General features: G+C 44.6%; 2 protein-coding genes across 2 annotated transcripts; both read right to left on the bottom strand.

Moving 5' to 3' along the window:
- Positions 1 to 2,427: 2,427 nt before the first annotated feature.
- On the bottom strand, positions 2,428 to 5,433 carry LOC104385672 (keratin, type I cytoskeletal 14-like). The gene is made up of 7 exons (XM_009994156.1): positions 4,987 to 5,433; positions 4,159 to 4,241; positions 3,823 to 3,979; positions 3,469 to 3,630; positions 2,980 to 3,105; positions 2,646 to 2,872; positions 2,428 to 2,488 (listed from the first exon to the last, which is right to left on the bottom strand). The coding sequence occupies exons 1-7, from the start codon at positions 5,431 to 5,433 to the stop codon at positions 2,428 to 2,430; spliced, it is 1,263 nt and encodes a 420-aa protein (XP_009992458.1).
- A 2,587-nt stretch (positions 5,434 to 8,020) lies between these two features.
- On the bottom strand, positions 8,021 to 13,479 carry LOC104385673 (keratin, type I cytoskeletal 13-like). Its single transcript, XM_009994157.1, has 9 exons — positions 12,781 to 13,479; positions 11,958 to 12,040; positions 11,345 to 11,501; positions 10,531 to 10,692; positions 10,101 to 10,226; positions 9,652 to 9,878; positions 8,780 to 8,868; positions 8,489 to 8,719; positions 8,021 to 8,046 (listed from the first exon to the last, which is right to left on the bottom strand). Exons 1-9 carry the CDS (start codon positions 13,477 to 13,479, stop codon positions 8,021 to 8,023), a joined length of 1,800 nt encoding a protein of 599 aa, XP_009992459.1.
- Between the last annotated feature and the right edge of the window lie 3,770 nt (positions 13,480 to 17,249).

The raw sequence follows: 17,249 nt of genomic DNA, 5'->3' as shown, positions 1-17,249 counted from the left end.
CCTGTGAGTCAATTTGAATGTATGGGTTTACTTCACAAGCCAGAAGAGCCAGAGCTCTTAAGGTGCCATTAACATTCATAACCCTTGTGATGGCAGAAAAAGGTCAGGCATTTTCTGTTGTAGAGGGTATAGAGGCTTCTCAGCCGTTTGAAGAGACTGTTAGAGCTTTGAAATCATGTCTTCCCCTGAAGACTTTTTTTTGCTCACAATGCACCATATGAACCTCTGTAAATCAAAAACATTTGTTTGAAGTTACAGAGTTTTGAAGCCTTCCCAAGTGCTGTTTGCCCACTCATGAAATTGGATACAGAGCCACAAACAGATACTCTCAGTTGGCAAAAGAACCCAAAGCAGTCAGTGGTTTTCTCAGAAGCTGTGATGCCATTACTAGGGATATGTCTTTAGTCACACAAGAGGGAGAGGACAACCTCAGAAAAAATTACTGGTAATTAATTGCTCTACAGCAAATGAGTCAACTGTGGTCTTGGTAAGCAGAGTCCTACTCCCCGAGTTTCCCCAGGAACTCCAACTGTGCATTCCCCATCACCCTGCAGCATCACTCACTGTGGTGCTTCAGTTTGTCCACAGGTGATTGGTTCCCACAGAATCCCACAGATTCTGTTCTTATTTTTCTCTTACGTGGCTCCCTGGGATGGACCCTTATACCTTGCTCATGTGTGGACCTGCAGAGAATCCTATAAATGTAAGCTATTTGAATTCTGCCATCTAAGTTGTTATTCAGTAATCCCTCCTACCACTGAAAAAGGAGAAGTTTAATAGTAATTCCCAAGAGAAATTAAGCTGTTCCAGGAGCGCAATCCTTTCCTCTTCGCTTTGCCTCTACCTGCTGGGGTAGTGTATTCCACAAAGACCTCACACTCTGAAAGAGTAGTTGAGAAATGGGGAAAGACACGCAGCTCTGATGTTCCCTTGAGTTTTCTGGATGTAGAGGGCTGTATTTTGATCTTTCTGATACTTCTCTGTGCTTCTGGAAGATTAGAAGGAAGCAAAATAACCTTTCAGTGCTTATTTATATTCACCAACCGCAGTTCAAGTTTCCATAATCCTGCCTCAAAAAATGTGTCTTCTGAAGCTGCTTTGGCTGTGTTAAGTACAGCTGAGACATGAATGATTTCTGCCAGCCTTTGAGATGAAAGTCATGCTTTCATTGGCTTTGCATCCCTTTCTCTACTGTTAAGACCTGAAATGAGCTGGTTTTCCTTTGGAGAAGGGCTTTTGTTCATAGAAATTCCTGATTCCAGACTGAAAAAAGCTAGTTTGGAAACTCAGCTTTTCAATGTGAATAGAAGGTGTCTCTGTGCACACAGGCTGCAGTTACCGTGGAGTGATGGCAGAGCCAAGCCCCACAATTAGCCTCAATAGTACTTGTAAGCTGTTCATGACAAAACTTTTTATTTCATTACCCTAAGAGAACATAGCCTCAGTCTTAAACAAAACCGCAAATACCAGAGACCAGATTGGCTAGAAAAGGGAACAACAGGCACTTGTAACTGAATGAAATCTGGCTGCTTTTGTGACTTTGATCTACAGTTTTAGATTGAAAATGAGCTTTACTGGCATCTTCAGAAAGCAAAATATGTGTAAATCAGCTGTTATAATTTAGTATTGTCCTCTCATCTCTAATTTTACTGCATATTTTATCTTCTTAAGGAGAAAAACTTATATTTGATTGGTTAGCTTGGTAAACACCCGCTGAAAGTTTGTGAAATTAAATTACCAGACATGTTTTCATTTGCATTGCAGAAGTAAAATTTTATTTGAGGCAGAGTTATCAGCAGAATTTAACCCCTTAACCAATTGATAAAGACAAGTTGAGTAAGAGAAGCACTATGCAGTGGAAGAAGAGGTGTGGGGGCAGGTGCCCAGGCTCTCTCTCTTTCCAAGTTGTTTTGGCTCTGCCAGTGCTGCTGCAGGAGGGTTGTTCCATTCTTAGTGTGTCCCAGTTGGAGGATACCGATGTCACTGCTGTTGCTCCAGCACACTCCTGACTGTAAAGACAGAGAAAATCATTGCTTCAGGGGGAAATCTGCCAGAAAACATGTCAGAAAGAGAGAAGAGGGAGAAGCTCAGAGGCTCCAGGCATCTTCTCAGAACTCTATTATTTTAACTCCAAAGAGCAAAGCATATCCCATCCCGTAAAACTGATAATCTGTGTTTTATATTTAGCAGGAGGTTGGGGCAACACTTTGTATATTTTAACCCCTGATTCCTCCATGACAGAGTTAATGAGATTCTCTCACTCCTGGACTACTGGACGTGAGAATCGTGGCCAGTAAAAAATACAAAACACAAAACTTTTTTTCTGAACAAAATATATTCTAGTCATTAAGACAGATGTAACACACTTTTAAACATATCCTTACAAAGTGTTGTATTACCTGTCACATCACCACACTGGGAAAGAGATTAGGAAGTAGAAGAGTATGCATGGGAGGATTTTCCACCTTGGAAAGCTCCTTGAGAGGCACTGTAAAAAAAGAGGAATTACTTCACAAAAAAATCCCTAAGCACTAGACATTCAATCAAAAAGATGTTGATGTAGCTCCAGGGACAAGAGCTCCCTATTAGCAAGTGAATACACAAGGACTTATTTCTATTAACTTGCTATAATATGGAACACATACGCAATGTCCTGCTGTCCCTCCTGCAGCAGGGCCCGGTACTGAGCGATCTCCTGCTCCAGGCGGGTCTTGATGCCCAGGAGCATCTTATACTCCTGGTTCTGACTCTCCATCTCGCAGCGGATACTGGCCAGCTCCTCCTCCACAGAGTTAATCTGCACTTGGATTTGTTGCAGCAGGAAGCCGTAGCGGGAATCCGTTTCTGCCAGGGAGTTCTCCAGAGAGGTTTTCTGGAAGTGGAAGTGCAGGAGCTCAGGGCCAGAGCTCTCCCCATCCCTGCCCAGGGCGGGAGTTTCCCTTTGGGGGAGGGAAGAGCCCCAATCCCTGCCCCATGTACCGTGCTGAGCTGCGCCTGCAGTTCAATCTCCAGATTCTGCATTTCACGTCTCAGTTCCGTGAGCTGGTGGCTGCTGGTCTGGATGTCCTGGCTGCTGGAGGTGACCTGGCGGTTGACTTCTTCAATCTGCAGGAGTCAAGCCCCAAACACACAGTTTGTAAGTGAGAAAACCCCACGGGGAGCAGATGTGCTGACTGAGAGCTGGGCTAGCCAGGGAGCCTGTCCCTCTCATCCCAGCCTCATGGAGGAGAGCCTAGTCATTGCTCCATAGATGCTGAAGTTCCACCCAGGTCTGTGTATCAGCCCTGGCCTGCTTCCCCTCTGCCACTGCAGTCATCCCACAGCACTTTGTCCTTCCCATTCCCCAGCTGTGGAAGGGAGGTGCAGGTGAGCAGCCTCCCCCTTTCAGCTGAGGGCGTTGCATGGCCAGTGCCAGGGTGTCTGGGCTTCCCCACAGAAGGAGACGCTGCTTGGTGTGTCGCTACGTACCTTGACTTCGTACCACTGCTCCACCTCTCTGCGGTTCTTCTCAATGATCTGCTCGTATTCGTTTCTCAGGTCATTGAGTACCTTTGTCAAGTCTTCTCCAGGGGCAGCATTGACCTCCACACTCACGTCGCCACCAGTTTGAGACTGCAGCATCCTGATCTCCTGCAGAGAGTCCCAAGAGAGAAAGAAAGAGCCCAGGTCATTTCTGGTGTGGGGACAGTGGGCAAAGCAGCATGAAGGCACAAAGGAATGACAGTCACTGGACATAAGGCTGAATTGACTGGATGTGTGTCTCTGGGAACCCTGAACAATTGACGTACTGTCTATGGTTTTGCCTTTCTGTTTGGATCTTACCTCCTCATGGTTTCTCTTAAGAGCAATGAGCTCATCCTTCAGGGACTCTAGCTCTGATTCCAGTGAAGACCGAGTGCAGGTGAGCTCATCCAGGAGATTTCTCAAGCCATTAATATCAGCCTCCACAGTCTGACGGATGACCAGCTCATTCTCATACCTTCACCACAGAGAAGAGAGACAGAGAAATGGTGAAATGAGATTATGATGGTTGATACCTAGTTCAGTATCCCAATAAAACATGAGGACTCAGTAGCACCACTCTGGGAAGTGCTGCCTTGTCTCCTTTGGTTATGAGGAAGATTTGAAAGACACGTAAGGTTCACCAGAGGTACTCACTTCATTCTGAAGTCATCAGCAGTCATCTTGCTGTTATCGATGTCCAGAAGCAGTCTGTTATTGTCCACAGTGGCAGAAATGATCTGTAAAAGGGAAGTTGGGGAGGGGTCTTTTTGTGTTCAAGACATCTTGCACAAAGCTTTGGTAGAGCTTTGTGGTGGCTCTTGGAATTTTGTCCTCTGGTAGTTCCAAATTTACTTGTCAAGAAAACTTTGGATAGCACAGTCATCCTCCCACATCCTTACTGTTTGCTTCTTTTGCACTAGTTAGAGAAGGTTCTCCACATGTCCCAAGGAACATGGTCATCAGTGGGCTTTTTCGCAGTTGGTTTACCCTATTTTCTTGATACCAATGTAAGCTGATTGTGAGGGAAGGCCTTGGACCATCCAGCCGGCACATGGAGGAGAGCGCAGAGACAAAGGGAGTTTGGCTCTCGCAGTCCAGGTGCTTTGGCTCTGCGCTGCATCCAGCTGAAGTGAGTGGGAGCAGAGGGAAGGAATGGAAACCACATAAGCCTGGTTTGGAGCCACCTGGACAACGTGGGATTTCAGTTGCACGCGCCAGCATGTTTGGGGCTGGTGGAGCACTCCTTGATGCCTCAGGCCGTGTCCCAGAGCACATCCCTTTCACTTGTGGGGTGGTGTGGGGCTTTGCTCACCCAAGAGATGGGAGGCCCAGCCCAGCAGGTTTCTGCCTGTGGTGCCACCAGCAAGGCCACCCAGTAGCTCTGTCCCAGCCCTCGGAGCCAGTGCCAGAGTGAAGAAGGACATCCTGGCAAGCGGGAGTAGCGCGTGGGAGATGGAGGCAAGCTAGCTGGGGCTGCCCTACCTGGTTCTGGAGTTGTTCGATGGTCTGGTAGTAGGAGGTGTAGTCCTTGGAGACGCTGGGAGCTTGTTTCCTGTACCACTCCCGGATGTGGTGCTCCAGCTGAGCATTTTCTTCCTCCAGCCGTCGCACCTTGTCCAGGTACGCGGCCAGGCGGTCATTGAGGTTCTGCATGGTGACCTTCTCATTGCCGCTCAGAAGGACATCCCCCCCAGCAACAAAGCCTCCTGCAAAGCCACCACCAAAGCCACCAGCAAGGCTGCCTGCGCTCATGCCCCCTCCATAGCCCGTGCTGCACGCTGCCCCACCGTAGCTTCCACCACCCACCACCGAGGAGGCGTAGCGCCTGCAGGAGACGGAGGAGCTCCTGCCACTGCCACCACCACAGACACCTCCACCTCCACCGCTCCTGAAGGAAGTACTGGAAGTTCTCTTGATGCTGCAGCTCATGGTGGAAGCACCGAGATGTCCAGCCCCAGACGCAAAGCCCCTGCACAGCTTGACAGAGCAAACCAGACTGCAGCCTGCTGGCCTGGCTGGTGGCTCTTTATAGCGTGTGGGGTGGGTGTCACCTGCCAGGCAGTCCAGCTTCCCATGAAGTTTCCCAGCCCCAGTGCTCATGCCAAAAGTGATGTGCTAAGGGAATTTTGTCTGAGGTATGAAACAGGCATTACCATCACCTTCAAGTATGTCTGTTGATTCACACAAAGCCTGCACTATAATTTTATGTGGGTGGCTCTTTGTTGGCTGTATTGTTGGATAATATAATATCTCACTGCTTCTCTTCAGCTGACAATGTATCACTAGGTATAGGTGTTCATGAAGGTTCTGCCTTGACTGTCTGTCTCCTTCAGTCTTATCTGTCGTGAAACTCAGTGTTTCAGCTCTTGCCTTCCTCCTGTGATCCCAAGTAGTGATCTGTAAGTCCAGCAGCCTCCAGGGGACTCTTCAGTCATTAATTTATTTGAAATTTATACTTGCTATTTAGAAATCTGTTTTATTTACTAAAATAAATTATTAAATTTTTAAAAGGAATTCCCAGCTCTGTTATTGATTTGAAGTTTACTCTGAATTTTTTACTCTCCTTGCTGCTTATATTGAAGAAAGTCCTGCTGGTATTTAACTTCTGAAAGTGTAGGGTGGTGATTGCAGTCATTTTTTTTGTTGAACAAAACTGGATGATGGCCACAGAAGTAGTATTTTGCAAGGGAAAATATACTAAATATTTTCATATCAAACAAACTTTATTTTAGCTGTTTTAAATGGACTCAGGAAATTAAGAGGAGAAATGTTTAATATTTCACATCTTCAAAATCATATTACAACCAGCTATTTCTCAGCGTTTGTCCTTGAATTGTATAATGCAGTAAAAAATAAGTTTGATGAAATCGTACAGGGCCAAAGATTAGATCTGAAATGTTATAATAATTACCTGAAGTTGTTGCAATGAATTTGCCAATGATGAAAGTCTTGCAACACGAAACACAGAGTAAGGAACAGTGGTGTATTTTTTTCCACTGCCTCTGCAATATGGGATGTTCAGCGAGTTCTTTTTTCCATCTTTACTGATCAGCCATAAAACTGAGAAAAGCCTTGAACAGAAACAAAGGTTTCCAGCTCCTACAGAAGAGTCGTGTCTTGTACAAACTAAGCACAAGGAGCTGGTGGAACCTGCTGGGAATCACACCCTCTAGGATACTATCTAGTGCACATGCAGAAGTCTTTTCTATACCTTTTCCACCATTTCCTGAATCTTTTACAGCTCTCTCATGTTATTTTTGAGACAAGGTCACCGAAGACACAGGACTGGAGTTGCAGCCCAGGGTATCCATGTGCCCTTGACTGATACAGTGGAATTAATGACGTTCTTTGATCTTCTGTATGTTGAACAGAGAATCATCTCTATGGCCACAACCTTCCAGGGGATCCAACCTTTTGCCTTGACCTATTTTACCTTTAATCCGTGGTGTCATCTCTTCTTCCACACAAACTACATTTTCTTGGGCAGATTCACCACTAGAGGCCACTTCCTGAGCACAGCCCGGCACCAGCACCCGAGCCTGGAGTCCATGTGCAGCTGAAATACACCCTTCCCGGGTGCTGCCTCAGGGTCCTTTGGCCCAGGATACTCTCCCAGCCTTTGGAGCTCAGGCTCTTTTTAATACTAGCGTCACCATACACATACATTGCTGTTGACATGAACATTTTATGGAGGAGAACTTTGTAAGGATCCTGTAAATAAGATTTACTTTTAACTTATTTTTCTTGTCTGTTCAAAACCTAATCCCTAGCTTGTGCGTTTCCAGTTTAAACTGATGAATATCAGTTAAGATTTTGTGAATCACAAATGGAAACTTTTATTTTACAATCATGACTCTGTAGTAATTCGTGTTTCTTTGTGTCAGGCAGTTAATTGATGCCAACTTCATTAGTGTTCATGTAGTGCTGTGATGCTGCAGTCTGCTCCAGGCTGATATTCAGCTGCTATTGACTCTTAGAGCTCAGCTCCACAAGAGCATCTGGCATGTTATAAAAAACAACAGCACAGTCCAGGATGCTCCACAGCCCTGAATGCTCAGAAATTGTGCCTTAACTCTGAATTCCACTATCAGCCACTTCATGTATCATGGGCTTTTCTACCTGGGGATGTGTTGGCAGGACTTTGTGTTTTCTTTTTAAGTGTGTACACCTACAGAATGGAAGAAAACCTACAGACAGGATCCTTGTTGCATCAGACAGAAATGAAGTTTTATTAGCAACCTTTCCTCGGACAGAATGACCCAAGTGACAAATAGGTTGAATCTGCAAAGCAAGTAGCTCAGGTGCCAGTGACTGAAGCCAGCAGGCGTTGGGGCAGAGGTGCACAGGGCAGGGGGCCCATCTGAGAGCTCTGACAGGCCTTTTGGGTAGATGGCATCAGCGAGGCTGAGGAACTGTGAAGAGCGCCTGTCTTTCCTTGGCAGCATGGGGAATGTAGAGGATTTGGGCCAATTTCTGTTTGAAAGGTCTTGTGCTGTAGGATCCTCAATGTACGTCCTTAGTCAAATGATTTTCTTCCATACCCTGTGCAGAAACAAGGCAAGCATTCATTTCCTCAGTACCAGCACTCAATCTCTGAGGCACCAGGATAGCAGACAGAAAAGATAACGTGATAAGTGACCATGGGCATTCCAAAAGCATGCAGGAAAACTTCAGGTGGTACAAAAGCACTGGGAGTTACGAGGTTCTGCAAAGAATGGGAGAGGTGAAAAAACAGCTGGGGGTTTAACCATATGATCAGCTGATGGTACCCATGAAACTGAATAGAAATTGTGTTTTTCTTAATCAGAGTTGATCTTTTGCACACAAATAGGAAAGAATTTTTAATAAAAGTAACTTTAGTAACTTTTCCAGAAACTTTAGTTTATCCTTGGGATTGTTTAGCTCCAGAAGAGTATGTGGATGTAGTTTATAAATTAGCAAGGGTGGGGCTCAGAGAACATTGTGTCCGTACAGCAATTCTTACCTTGGCTTTCACCACCGCTCCTGCAGGACTGAGACTGGGAAGATGAAGAGTAGGAGTGGGAACTGCTGATGCCTCCTGAGGTCCTTCCTCCTCCAATACTGCATCCACCACCACTTCCCCCTCCCATCCCTCCGCTTCCTCCTCCCATTCCTCCTCCGCTACTTCCTCCTCCCATTCCTCCTCCGCTACTTCCTCCTCCCATTCCTCCTCCCATTCCTCCTCCCATTCCTCCTCCCATTCCACTGCCAGAGGAAATGCTACCACCTCCATATCCACCACTCATGCTACCACCTCCTCCTCCTCTTCCTCCTCCAGAAGAATAGCCACCACCTCCCATTCTACCACCTCCCATGCCTCCTCCCATTCCTCCTGCTGGGATTCTGCAAAGAGAGAGAAAGGAAAAATAAAGTTAATCAAATGCATTTTTTATCTCAGAAGGAAATCTATCTACAGAAACTGCATGGGAGCCTGCACTGCTCCTGTCTGGACTGTTTAGAACTTAGCACAGATCAGCGTGACAACTGATGCTGGGCCAAAACTCAGCCTCCCTTTCAATTTCAGCTTGAATGCACATTCAGTGGGAAATTTGCTTTTCCCACATTCTGCTCATATGTTTCTTGCAAGATTTGGCGTTGTTGCTTTATCAGTGTGCAGTGGCACTGTGCTCCAAACTGGAGAGGCAGAAAATGAAGCTTTAGCTGCTCTTGCACCTAAATAAAGAACCACTTACAAAGCAGGACCAGGCTCAGTGCTAGAGGGAAACTAAAGCAGCTTAAAATTTCAGAGAATTGTACACTTAGGCTTTTATGAAGGTTTGGATAACTATGGTCATTTTTATGCCTACAGTCATTTCCAAGGTGATTTCTCTCCATTCAGTTCCTGTTTTTTTCAGGAACCAGGGTCATGGTAGGGCTCTGGTCCTGGGTATCCCTGTCCAGCTCCAAAAGAGGTTTAGAATTTTTCCTCATGTGATTTAGGTACTGAACTGGTTTGCCAAGAAATGAGTAGTATCTCAAACCTGGGAGGCAACTACTCTAGACAGCTGAATTATCCTCAGTTCAGTCCAAAATCTGTTTGGCAAACCTAGACTGTTATTTCCTGTCCTTGTGACAAATGCAGCAGCCCTGGGCTCCAGAGAGCTGTTCTTTCGGCAGTTTACGTACACAAGGTCCTGCTGTCCCTCCTCCAGCAGGGCCCGGTACTGAGCGATCTCCTGCTCCAGGCGGGTCTTGATGCCCAGGAGCATCTTGTACTCTTCATTCTGACTCTCCATTTCGCAGCGGATGCTGGCCAGCTCCTCCTCCAAGGGGCCAATCATGGCCTGGATCTGCTGCAGCTGCATGTTATAGCGCCGCTCCGTGTCCTCCAGGTTGGATTGCAAAGAGTCTACCTGCAAATGGAAAACAAAATACAGTGTTTATGAAAATGTGGCAAGTTTAACTAATTTTTGTGGGAAAACTGGAGATCTTCACAAACCAGGAAGGAGCATATCTTTGCAGATAAGTAATCCAGTATCCCATTCTTAACAGATGGAGGATTTCTGGGTGTATCCATTCTAGAGGCACTCACAGCCTGTGTGACTGGTGAAGCAGAGGCAGGTACCTTTACTTACCATGCTGATTTGTGACTGCAGCTCAATTTCCAGGCTTTGATATTCACGTCTCAGCTCAGAGATCTGTTGGTTGCTTGATTGTATCTCCTGGCCACTTGAGTGGACTTGTTGATTAACTTCTTCCATCTGAAGAAATTCACATACAAAATTGAGGCATTTTGGACAATAAGAAAACATTGTGGGGTTATCATAAAAGCCTGGAGAAAGCAGGCCTCCCTGAGGAATTCACCTTCCCACTGCAGCTCCATTTCTACAGGCTTTACCACATACCCTTAACACTCCAGAACTGACCTTTTACTCTAAACTGCTTGAAGTAATTTAAAGTGAATATCCCTTCAATAATACTTGGTAAGTTCACTTCCCTCTGCTGGATGTAAATAGGTCCAGTTCTTTGTGAAAGATTTAGTAACCAAAACCCCCAGTGCTTTACCTTGGTTTCATACCAGCTTTCCACCTCTCTCCGGTTGTTCTCAATAAGCCGTTCATATTCAACACGCATTGCATTTAATTTTTCCATCAAGTTAATGCCAGGAGTAGCATTGACCTCCACACTGACATCACCACTAGATTGTGATTGCAGTCCTTTCATTTCCTGAAAAAAAAAGCAACAACACAAAAAATCCCACCAGATTCTCAAAGGGTAAATGTGAAGAGAAATGTTATCACTTCAAATACAGGAAAACAGAAGGACACAAATCCTCACACAGCCCAGTTGCTCCTGCAAAGGTGCCCTCATCTGACCTTGTCATGAGAGGGAATAATTCTGCCATTCCTAAAGCAAACATTACAGTGACCAGTAGCCAAGCACACATTGACCCTGGTATTTTCTCCTTGGGGTCATAAGGAATTTGATGCACCTTGCTCTTTGTGAAAATCCTTTTATGGATTTTTTATATCTATGAGAAAAATATTTGCAGGTAGTATAAATATTTTCTTTTGACTCCTCCATATATTCTATCTGATTTTCCTTCCATGAGTTCATCAACAAAACCATCCATTGGACTGAAAGCCCTGCATTTTGCTGGTCTCTTTCTGCTACATGTTGACCTAGCTGTGTTTTTACATCAGCTGCGGCAGTGATGGATGCTACATACTCCTAAAAATAAACCCAGATGGTATAATTATCATGAGATTATCAAAGCCAGTGGCCAAAATCTGGTTACTGTTAGTGGAAGAAATCCCCACGAAATTCTCTCAGTGTTGAGTTTTTGTTAGTTACTATTTTAAAGTGTGGAGAAACTTACCTCTTCATGGTTCTTCCTGAGATAGATCAGTTCCTCTTTTAGAGATTCAAACTGTGTCTCCAAGTCAGATTTGGACAGAGTCAGTTGATCCAAAAGTGGACGTAATCCATTAATATCACTTGCCACACTCTGGTGGAGAGTATATTCAGTTTCATACCTGAATGACAGACAGGAAAGGTGGTACAAGTGCTGCCAGACCTTTGTTTGTCATCCTGACTGTGAACAGTTCTCATCAGTACATTTTTGGACTTTAATCCTATCACTTAATTTTTAAAAGAAGGGACCTAATTTTCTTTCCATCTCAAATAGGTTTGTTTGATATAAGTAGAATTTATCTCTGTGAGATTTATATGCTGAGGAGCACTCTTATGTCTCTACACACAAGGGTGGAGAAACCGAAAATGTACTGCTTTAAATGGCACAGTTCAGTAACTTGCCTGGAGAAAAATAACAGTGAAAGGCTAACAGTCTTTTTCAGAATGCTTTTCCCAACAATTGTATATTCTGTCATTGAGCCAGGAGGCTGCAGCATCTATGAAGAAGAACTGGCAATATGAACTCATGGAAGGTGAAGGGAGGCAAGATGGACTGAAATGGGAAGGGGAAGACTCACTTCAATCTGAAGTCATCCACAGTCATTCTGGTGTTGTCAATGTCAAGGAGGATCTTGTTCAGTTCCACATTTGCACCAACAATCTGAAAGGGAGAGGGCAGGTCTTATTTGCTCAGATATCTTTTCAGTTCAACATGCAGGGAGAGGGAAGGGATCCCTGTGCAGAAACACCTTTCAGAACAGCTCTGTGGTCATGTCAAGCCTGACTAGTCCTGCAGGAGCTAGAGAGGAGAGTTTATTGTCCAGCTAAAAGAAAGTATCTTTGCTATGAATTTTGGTTTACAAATATCCATTAAAAACAAATATCAATTTCCTCTTTTGGAAAGAAAAACAAAATAAACTCCTCATGTTCCAGAAACAGTGAGAGAACATAACTACCATTGCATTTGGCAACAACCATAATCCTTTAGGAGATATGGAACTATTAAATTGTTGATGGTCAGAATGAGACTAAATGCACACTGACTCCTGTGTACTCACAAAAAGATGCAGTTAGTGTGGCCACCAGCAGCACAACACAACTGAGCAGTAATTACATCTCCTGTGGAAGAGAGCATGGAACAAACAAGAGCACAGCCTCGAAGGGAGCACTGGACAGGCCCCCCAGTGGGTGCACCAGTAAAGATCTGCCATTGACCACAGGCAGGTGTGCCCCAGCACGCACAAGCCCCACAGCAGAGAGGAGCTGGCCAGGCTGTGTCATCTCCAGCCTGTGTCCTGGCTACAGCAAAGGAGAGGACGTCCCCCCAAAGAGGGGAGCGTTGCTGCAGGAGGGAATGCCCTTCAAGTGAGAATCTGTTCAGATTTAAGTATCACATCATACCTGGTTCTGCAGCTCTTCAATTGTTCTGTAATAATGGCTGTAGTCCCTGGTACCAGTGGGACCTTGATTTTTATACCACTCCCTGATCAGGTGTTCAAGGTGAGAATTTTCCTCCTCCAAGTGTCGGACTTTATCCAAGTATGAAGCCAGGCGATCATTAAGGTTCTGCATGGTCAGCTTTTCATTTGTGGAGAGCAAGCCACCATCTTCACCAAAGCCCATTCCACCAAAACCACCTCCACCATAGCCACCACCACCAAAGCCACCACTACCCCCAAAGCCACTAAATCCACTGTATCCACCACTGCTGAAACTACCTCCACCCATGCCAGCTCCATAACCACATCCCATTCCCCCAAAACCACCCCCACCTGATCCAAATCCTCCTCCCATACTTCCACAGCTCATTCCTCCTCCATAACTGCCACCACTCATCCTCCCACCGAAGCTACTGTGGCTAATCCTTCCACAGCTGCCGCTGCTAAAGCCCCCTCCATAGCTGCTCCTTGAAGCTCCTCCACCAAAGCTCCTCCCAGAAAAGCCTCCACTTCCTCCAGAAGAGGTATATTTTCTGGTGGACACTGAGGAGTATCCACCAGACTTCCGTACTCCAGAGCTGCCACCCCCTCCACCACCTCCACCACCACCCCCACTGCTAATTCTAGTGGTGCTAGATGAAGACTTAGTGCCACAGCTCATAGTGACAGCAGGTGAGAGTCTAACCACAATCCCAAATTTAGGTGCACAGCCTGATAAGATTCAGGACTGTACATTTTCATCTCCAGCTCTCTCTATTTATACTTCTGACTGTGGGTGTCACCATCTGGGTGTTTCCTTTTCCCAGGGCATTTACCAATCTTGTTGTTTGTGCCAAGAATAATTTGCTGAACAATATTTTTGTACTGATATCTCAGGCAATCTAGCCCATTGGTGGGTTTGTGGTGTTTGCTTAAGACCGAACCTTTCATTTCTCCAGGGTGGCAAGCTGGCCATTTCACTTTTTCTGGAATGGGATCTTCTGCCTCATGCAGCCTGGAGCTGCTTTACAGTGGAAAAGTCACTTTACACAGGATCTTGTTGAAATCATGTATACCTACCTGATGGAGCTCTACAGAGAACTTTTGTGCTCAGTTCTTCCCTAAAAGAAGATAAGTCCCAAATCTCTCATGTTAGGCTGTACATTTATTTCTTCAATTATGAATCTGCTTTCTTTGCTAAGGTTTTTGTAGCTGCTGTTAGCAGACTACTGTTCTCTTTTGCTCTTTTATATTTTGTGCACTTAAGATCTTCTGCAGTGCTGATCTCTTCTTGCTAAAAGTAATAGTGCAAGAGTTTTATTAAAAATACTGTATTGTGTCTGTTTAGATTGTCCAACTTGTGTATCCCTGCCATCACTCAGAGAGTATCTTTATATGAGAAGTCTGTTTCAAGCAAAAAGTCCTTCCTTTTTGAAGGAGGTGATAGGACAGCACACTAGACTTTGAAGCCTGGATTTTTTTTCACCAAAGAGCTGTTAATCTAAAATAATAGGAAGATTAAGGATACTTTATTTGTGTTATAAAGTCAATTGTAGCACAAGTAGAAGCTGTAGTGTTGCAGACAATGCCCTATACTCTACCTTTTCTTGTTTAATATAAAGCTGTTCATTCTCTGTTATTACTGTGCCATATATTACAGGTGATAGAGTAATTATATATACAGCTCTTAATGCAGATATCATTGAAAATCTGGAGTTGTATCCTGGGAGAAAAGCTGAAAGGCTTTTTACACAAATCAGTTGAAATTAGACTGTTGAGACCACAAAGGAAATTATACTGTACTGAAAAATCAGTAAGAAAAAGGTGTTTAGGCCAGCAGCACCAGCTGAACCTGATTCCACCTGTCACCTACAAAACCACACTTGTGTTTTTATGTGTCATCTTTATCCTCACTGAAAACTCAATATTCTTGTTCAAATGCAGAATCTCATTTCCTCAGCGTCCACTTAGCTCAGCTCTTGCACTGCCAGCTTTTATGATAAATGTACATCTTATTTTTTCCTGCAAAAAGAGCAAAGCTGTCATCATTTGGGGTCTTGCTGCAGATGGACCCCAGCAGATGGCAGGGATCCATTGCCTTGGATGAAGGTGTGCAGTTCTGCAGTGAGAGTTCTGTGCTGTTACTGAAATGTCTTCATTGCCTTTCCTCCTCTGGGCCTGGTTACTGATCCTCTAACGCCTCTAGGGTATCTGTGAAATGTAGTCATCTCCCCCTAAACCTTCGGTGCAGGGAACAAAGAGGGGCACACCAAAGAACTTTCTTGTTGTCATGCTGCCCTTTCCTCAGCATCACCACCAAGGCCTCAGGTAGGTGACAATGCAGTGCAGGCCTTGCCTCCCAAAGGTCATCTTGCTTTGCAAGCTGATTGTGTTGCTGCTGGTTCTCACACTGCTGCCAGTCTCCATGTGTAGGATCCTTTTACAAACTGTATTTCTGCCTCTTCGTTTATGTTCTTTTCTACATGAAATTAACATTTTCTGATAGAATCCATTGTCCTGTCCTTTGCACTGTGCTTTTGCCAGTATTGCTTTATTGGTGCTTATGCAACCCCTTTCAAAAGCTCTTTGATTTTATCTCACTATTTGATATACTCCATGGTTAGAAGATGATGAAAGATTTCAAGTAGCTTGACGATGTGGTAATTTCTCCTTGATTCACAGCTGGAGGATGGTAGTGGCATCTCAGCAGCATAAATAGTTTCTGGGCTTTGGCCTGTCCTCCTGTGTGCTGAAAGATGTAGTTTACTATATGCAAAATGTTTTTTTCTTTGTAATGTTGTTTTGCCTTTCTAAGCTTGCTTAAAGAGCCTTCACAAATTTTAGTTCTCTGGTGCTTTCCACTGAAGTATGACATGGATGACATAAAGTTTATAATTTAAGGAATTACCTAAAAGGAACCCACCATTTTAGGACCTTTTCTCATCTCTTTCCTATCTGTAATGCATAGTTTGAACATTAATGTCTGTGTGTTGACAGAGCTGCACAGATCAGAGCAGAGCAAGGAGATCCCACCACAGCTTCCAGCACAGCTCACCCTGCAGAGCAGCTGGATGTTTTCAGACGGTGACACCTTCTTGTTAAGCTCGGCACACACCACATTTCAAGTGTAGCTGACATTCTTTCACACTGTCTCTCTGTTATTGTTTTCCTTTTAATCAGGCCTCTGTGATAGATATCAGAGAAGCAATGCTTGGCATGAGAATGCAGGCAAACGGTGAGCAGTTCATGCTGCTGAATTGCTGAGCAAAACTGGGAGACTTTTACAACAGGCTGGAGCTGCTGCTTTCAGAACAGGCAGTGAGAAAATGTGTTCTCACTCTTGGGGCTATGCACTGAAAAATTAAAACATTTCCCTTTCAATCAAAATCATTCTGATGCCATGCCTCAGGCAAGTGCTAGAGTTTATGCTCTTGGTCTATTTAATAATATCTTCCCGTTGCTCTTACCAGAAATTTATGTGAGAAAGAGGATTCTCCTAGGAGTCTGTGCTTGCTGTTCATTCCTATTGTATCTCATAATGTTCTAGTGAAATCACAGTAATTTCCAAAGGAACTTAGATTAGATTTATCAAGGCAGCAGGGAGCTTGCCCTCAAAGTTTAAAATCTCTGACACTCTCATAGTGCTGTGTTGTGCAGGATGACTGTGCCGATGAGCTGATGGAAAAATGCCTGTTGCTCAGATCCTGAACATGTACACGGGCTGTTTGGCAGTTGGATGTAGCAGCCCTGGGTCAGGGCTTTTGTACCCTCCAGCTTCTTGTACATTGTCAAAATGTAAGATTTAGTAAATACCTACTGACCCAGGATTTGGGAATCAGAGCTTTGGACTTCAGCCAGTCAAAGTGCACCTAAATCCTGTCTGTGCCTCCTGCCTCTGGGGATCTGGTCCCTGCTTGGTTGGTCACACAGAATCATCATCATAACAAATCTCCAACACTTGAGGCAAATGGCTGCCTGAGCAACGTGTGTTACCCCTCAGAAAAGTGAAGAAAAACCACAGAAACCATTCACACTGAGATGGGCTCTAGGGAGATTTGTTGGTTCCTTCCTCCCCCCAACACAGCAGTGAGATGGCAAACTGCTCACTAATTGTGTAGCCTGTGAGTATAGCCTGGGTAGCATTTGAAAATTAATTGGGCTGACAATTAATGCTAAACAAAAGAGAGAGCAACAGAATAAAGGCACAGACAGTTTTGAAATTTCATCTCTGCCTTCAAATGGACAAATGGATTTCTCTGGGAATACTGAAGCCAAACAGCAGTGTGTGTACACATTTATTTTTGCCTAAGGCTGTTCTGAAGGTCTTGTTCCAACAGGCACCACAATTTTCTTCTCAGAACACTAGCAGGAACACTAGATAAGTATCCGAATTGCAACATTTTGTGCTTATAAAATTAAAGCTTATTATGCTGGTTAATGCCCAACCAACTG

This window comes from Chaetura pelagica, unplaced genomic scaffold (assembly GCF_000747805.2).
Source record: "Chaetura pelagica isolate M959 unplaced genomic scaffold, ChaPel_1.0 scaffold963, whole genome shotgun sequence".
Classification (NCBI taxonomy): domain Eukaryota; kingdom Metazoa; phylum Chordata; class Aves; order Apodiformes; family Apodidae; genus Chaetura; species Chaetura pelagica.
The sequence above is the reverse complement of the archived record's forward strand: the minus strand, read 5'-3'. Positions and strand labels throughout refer to the sequence as shown.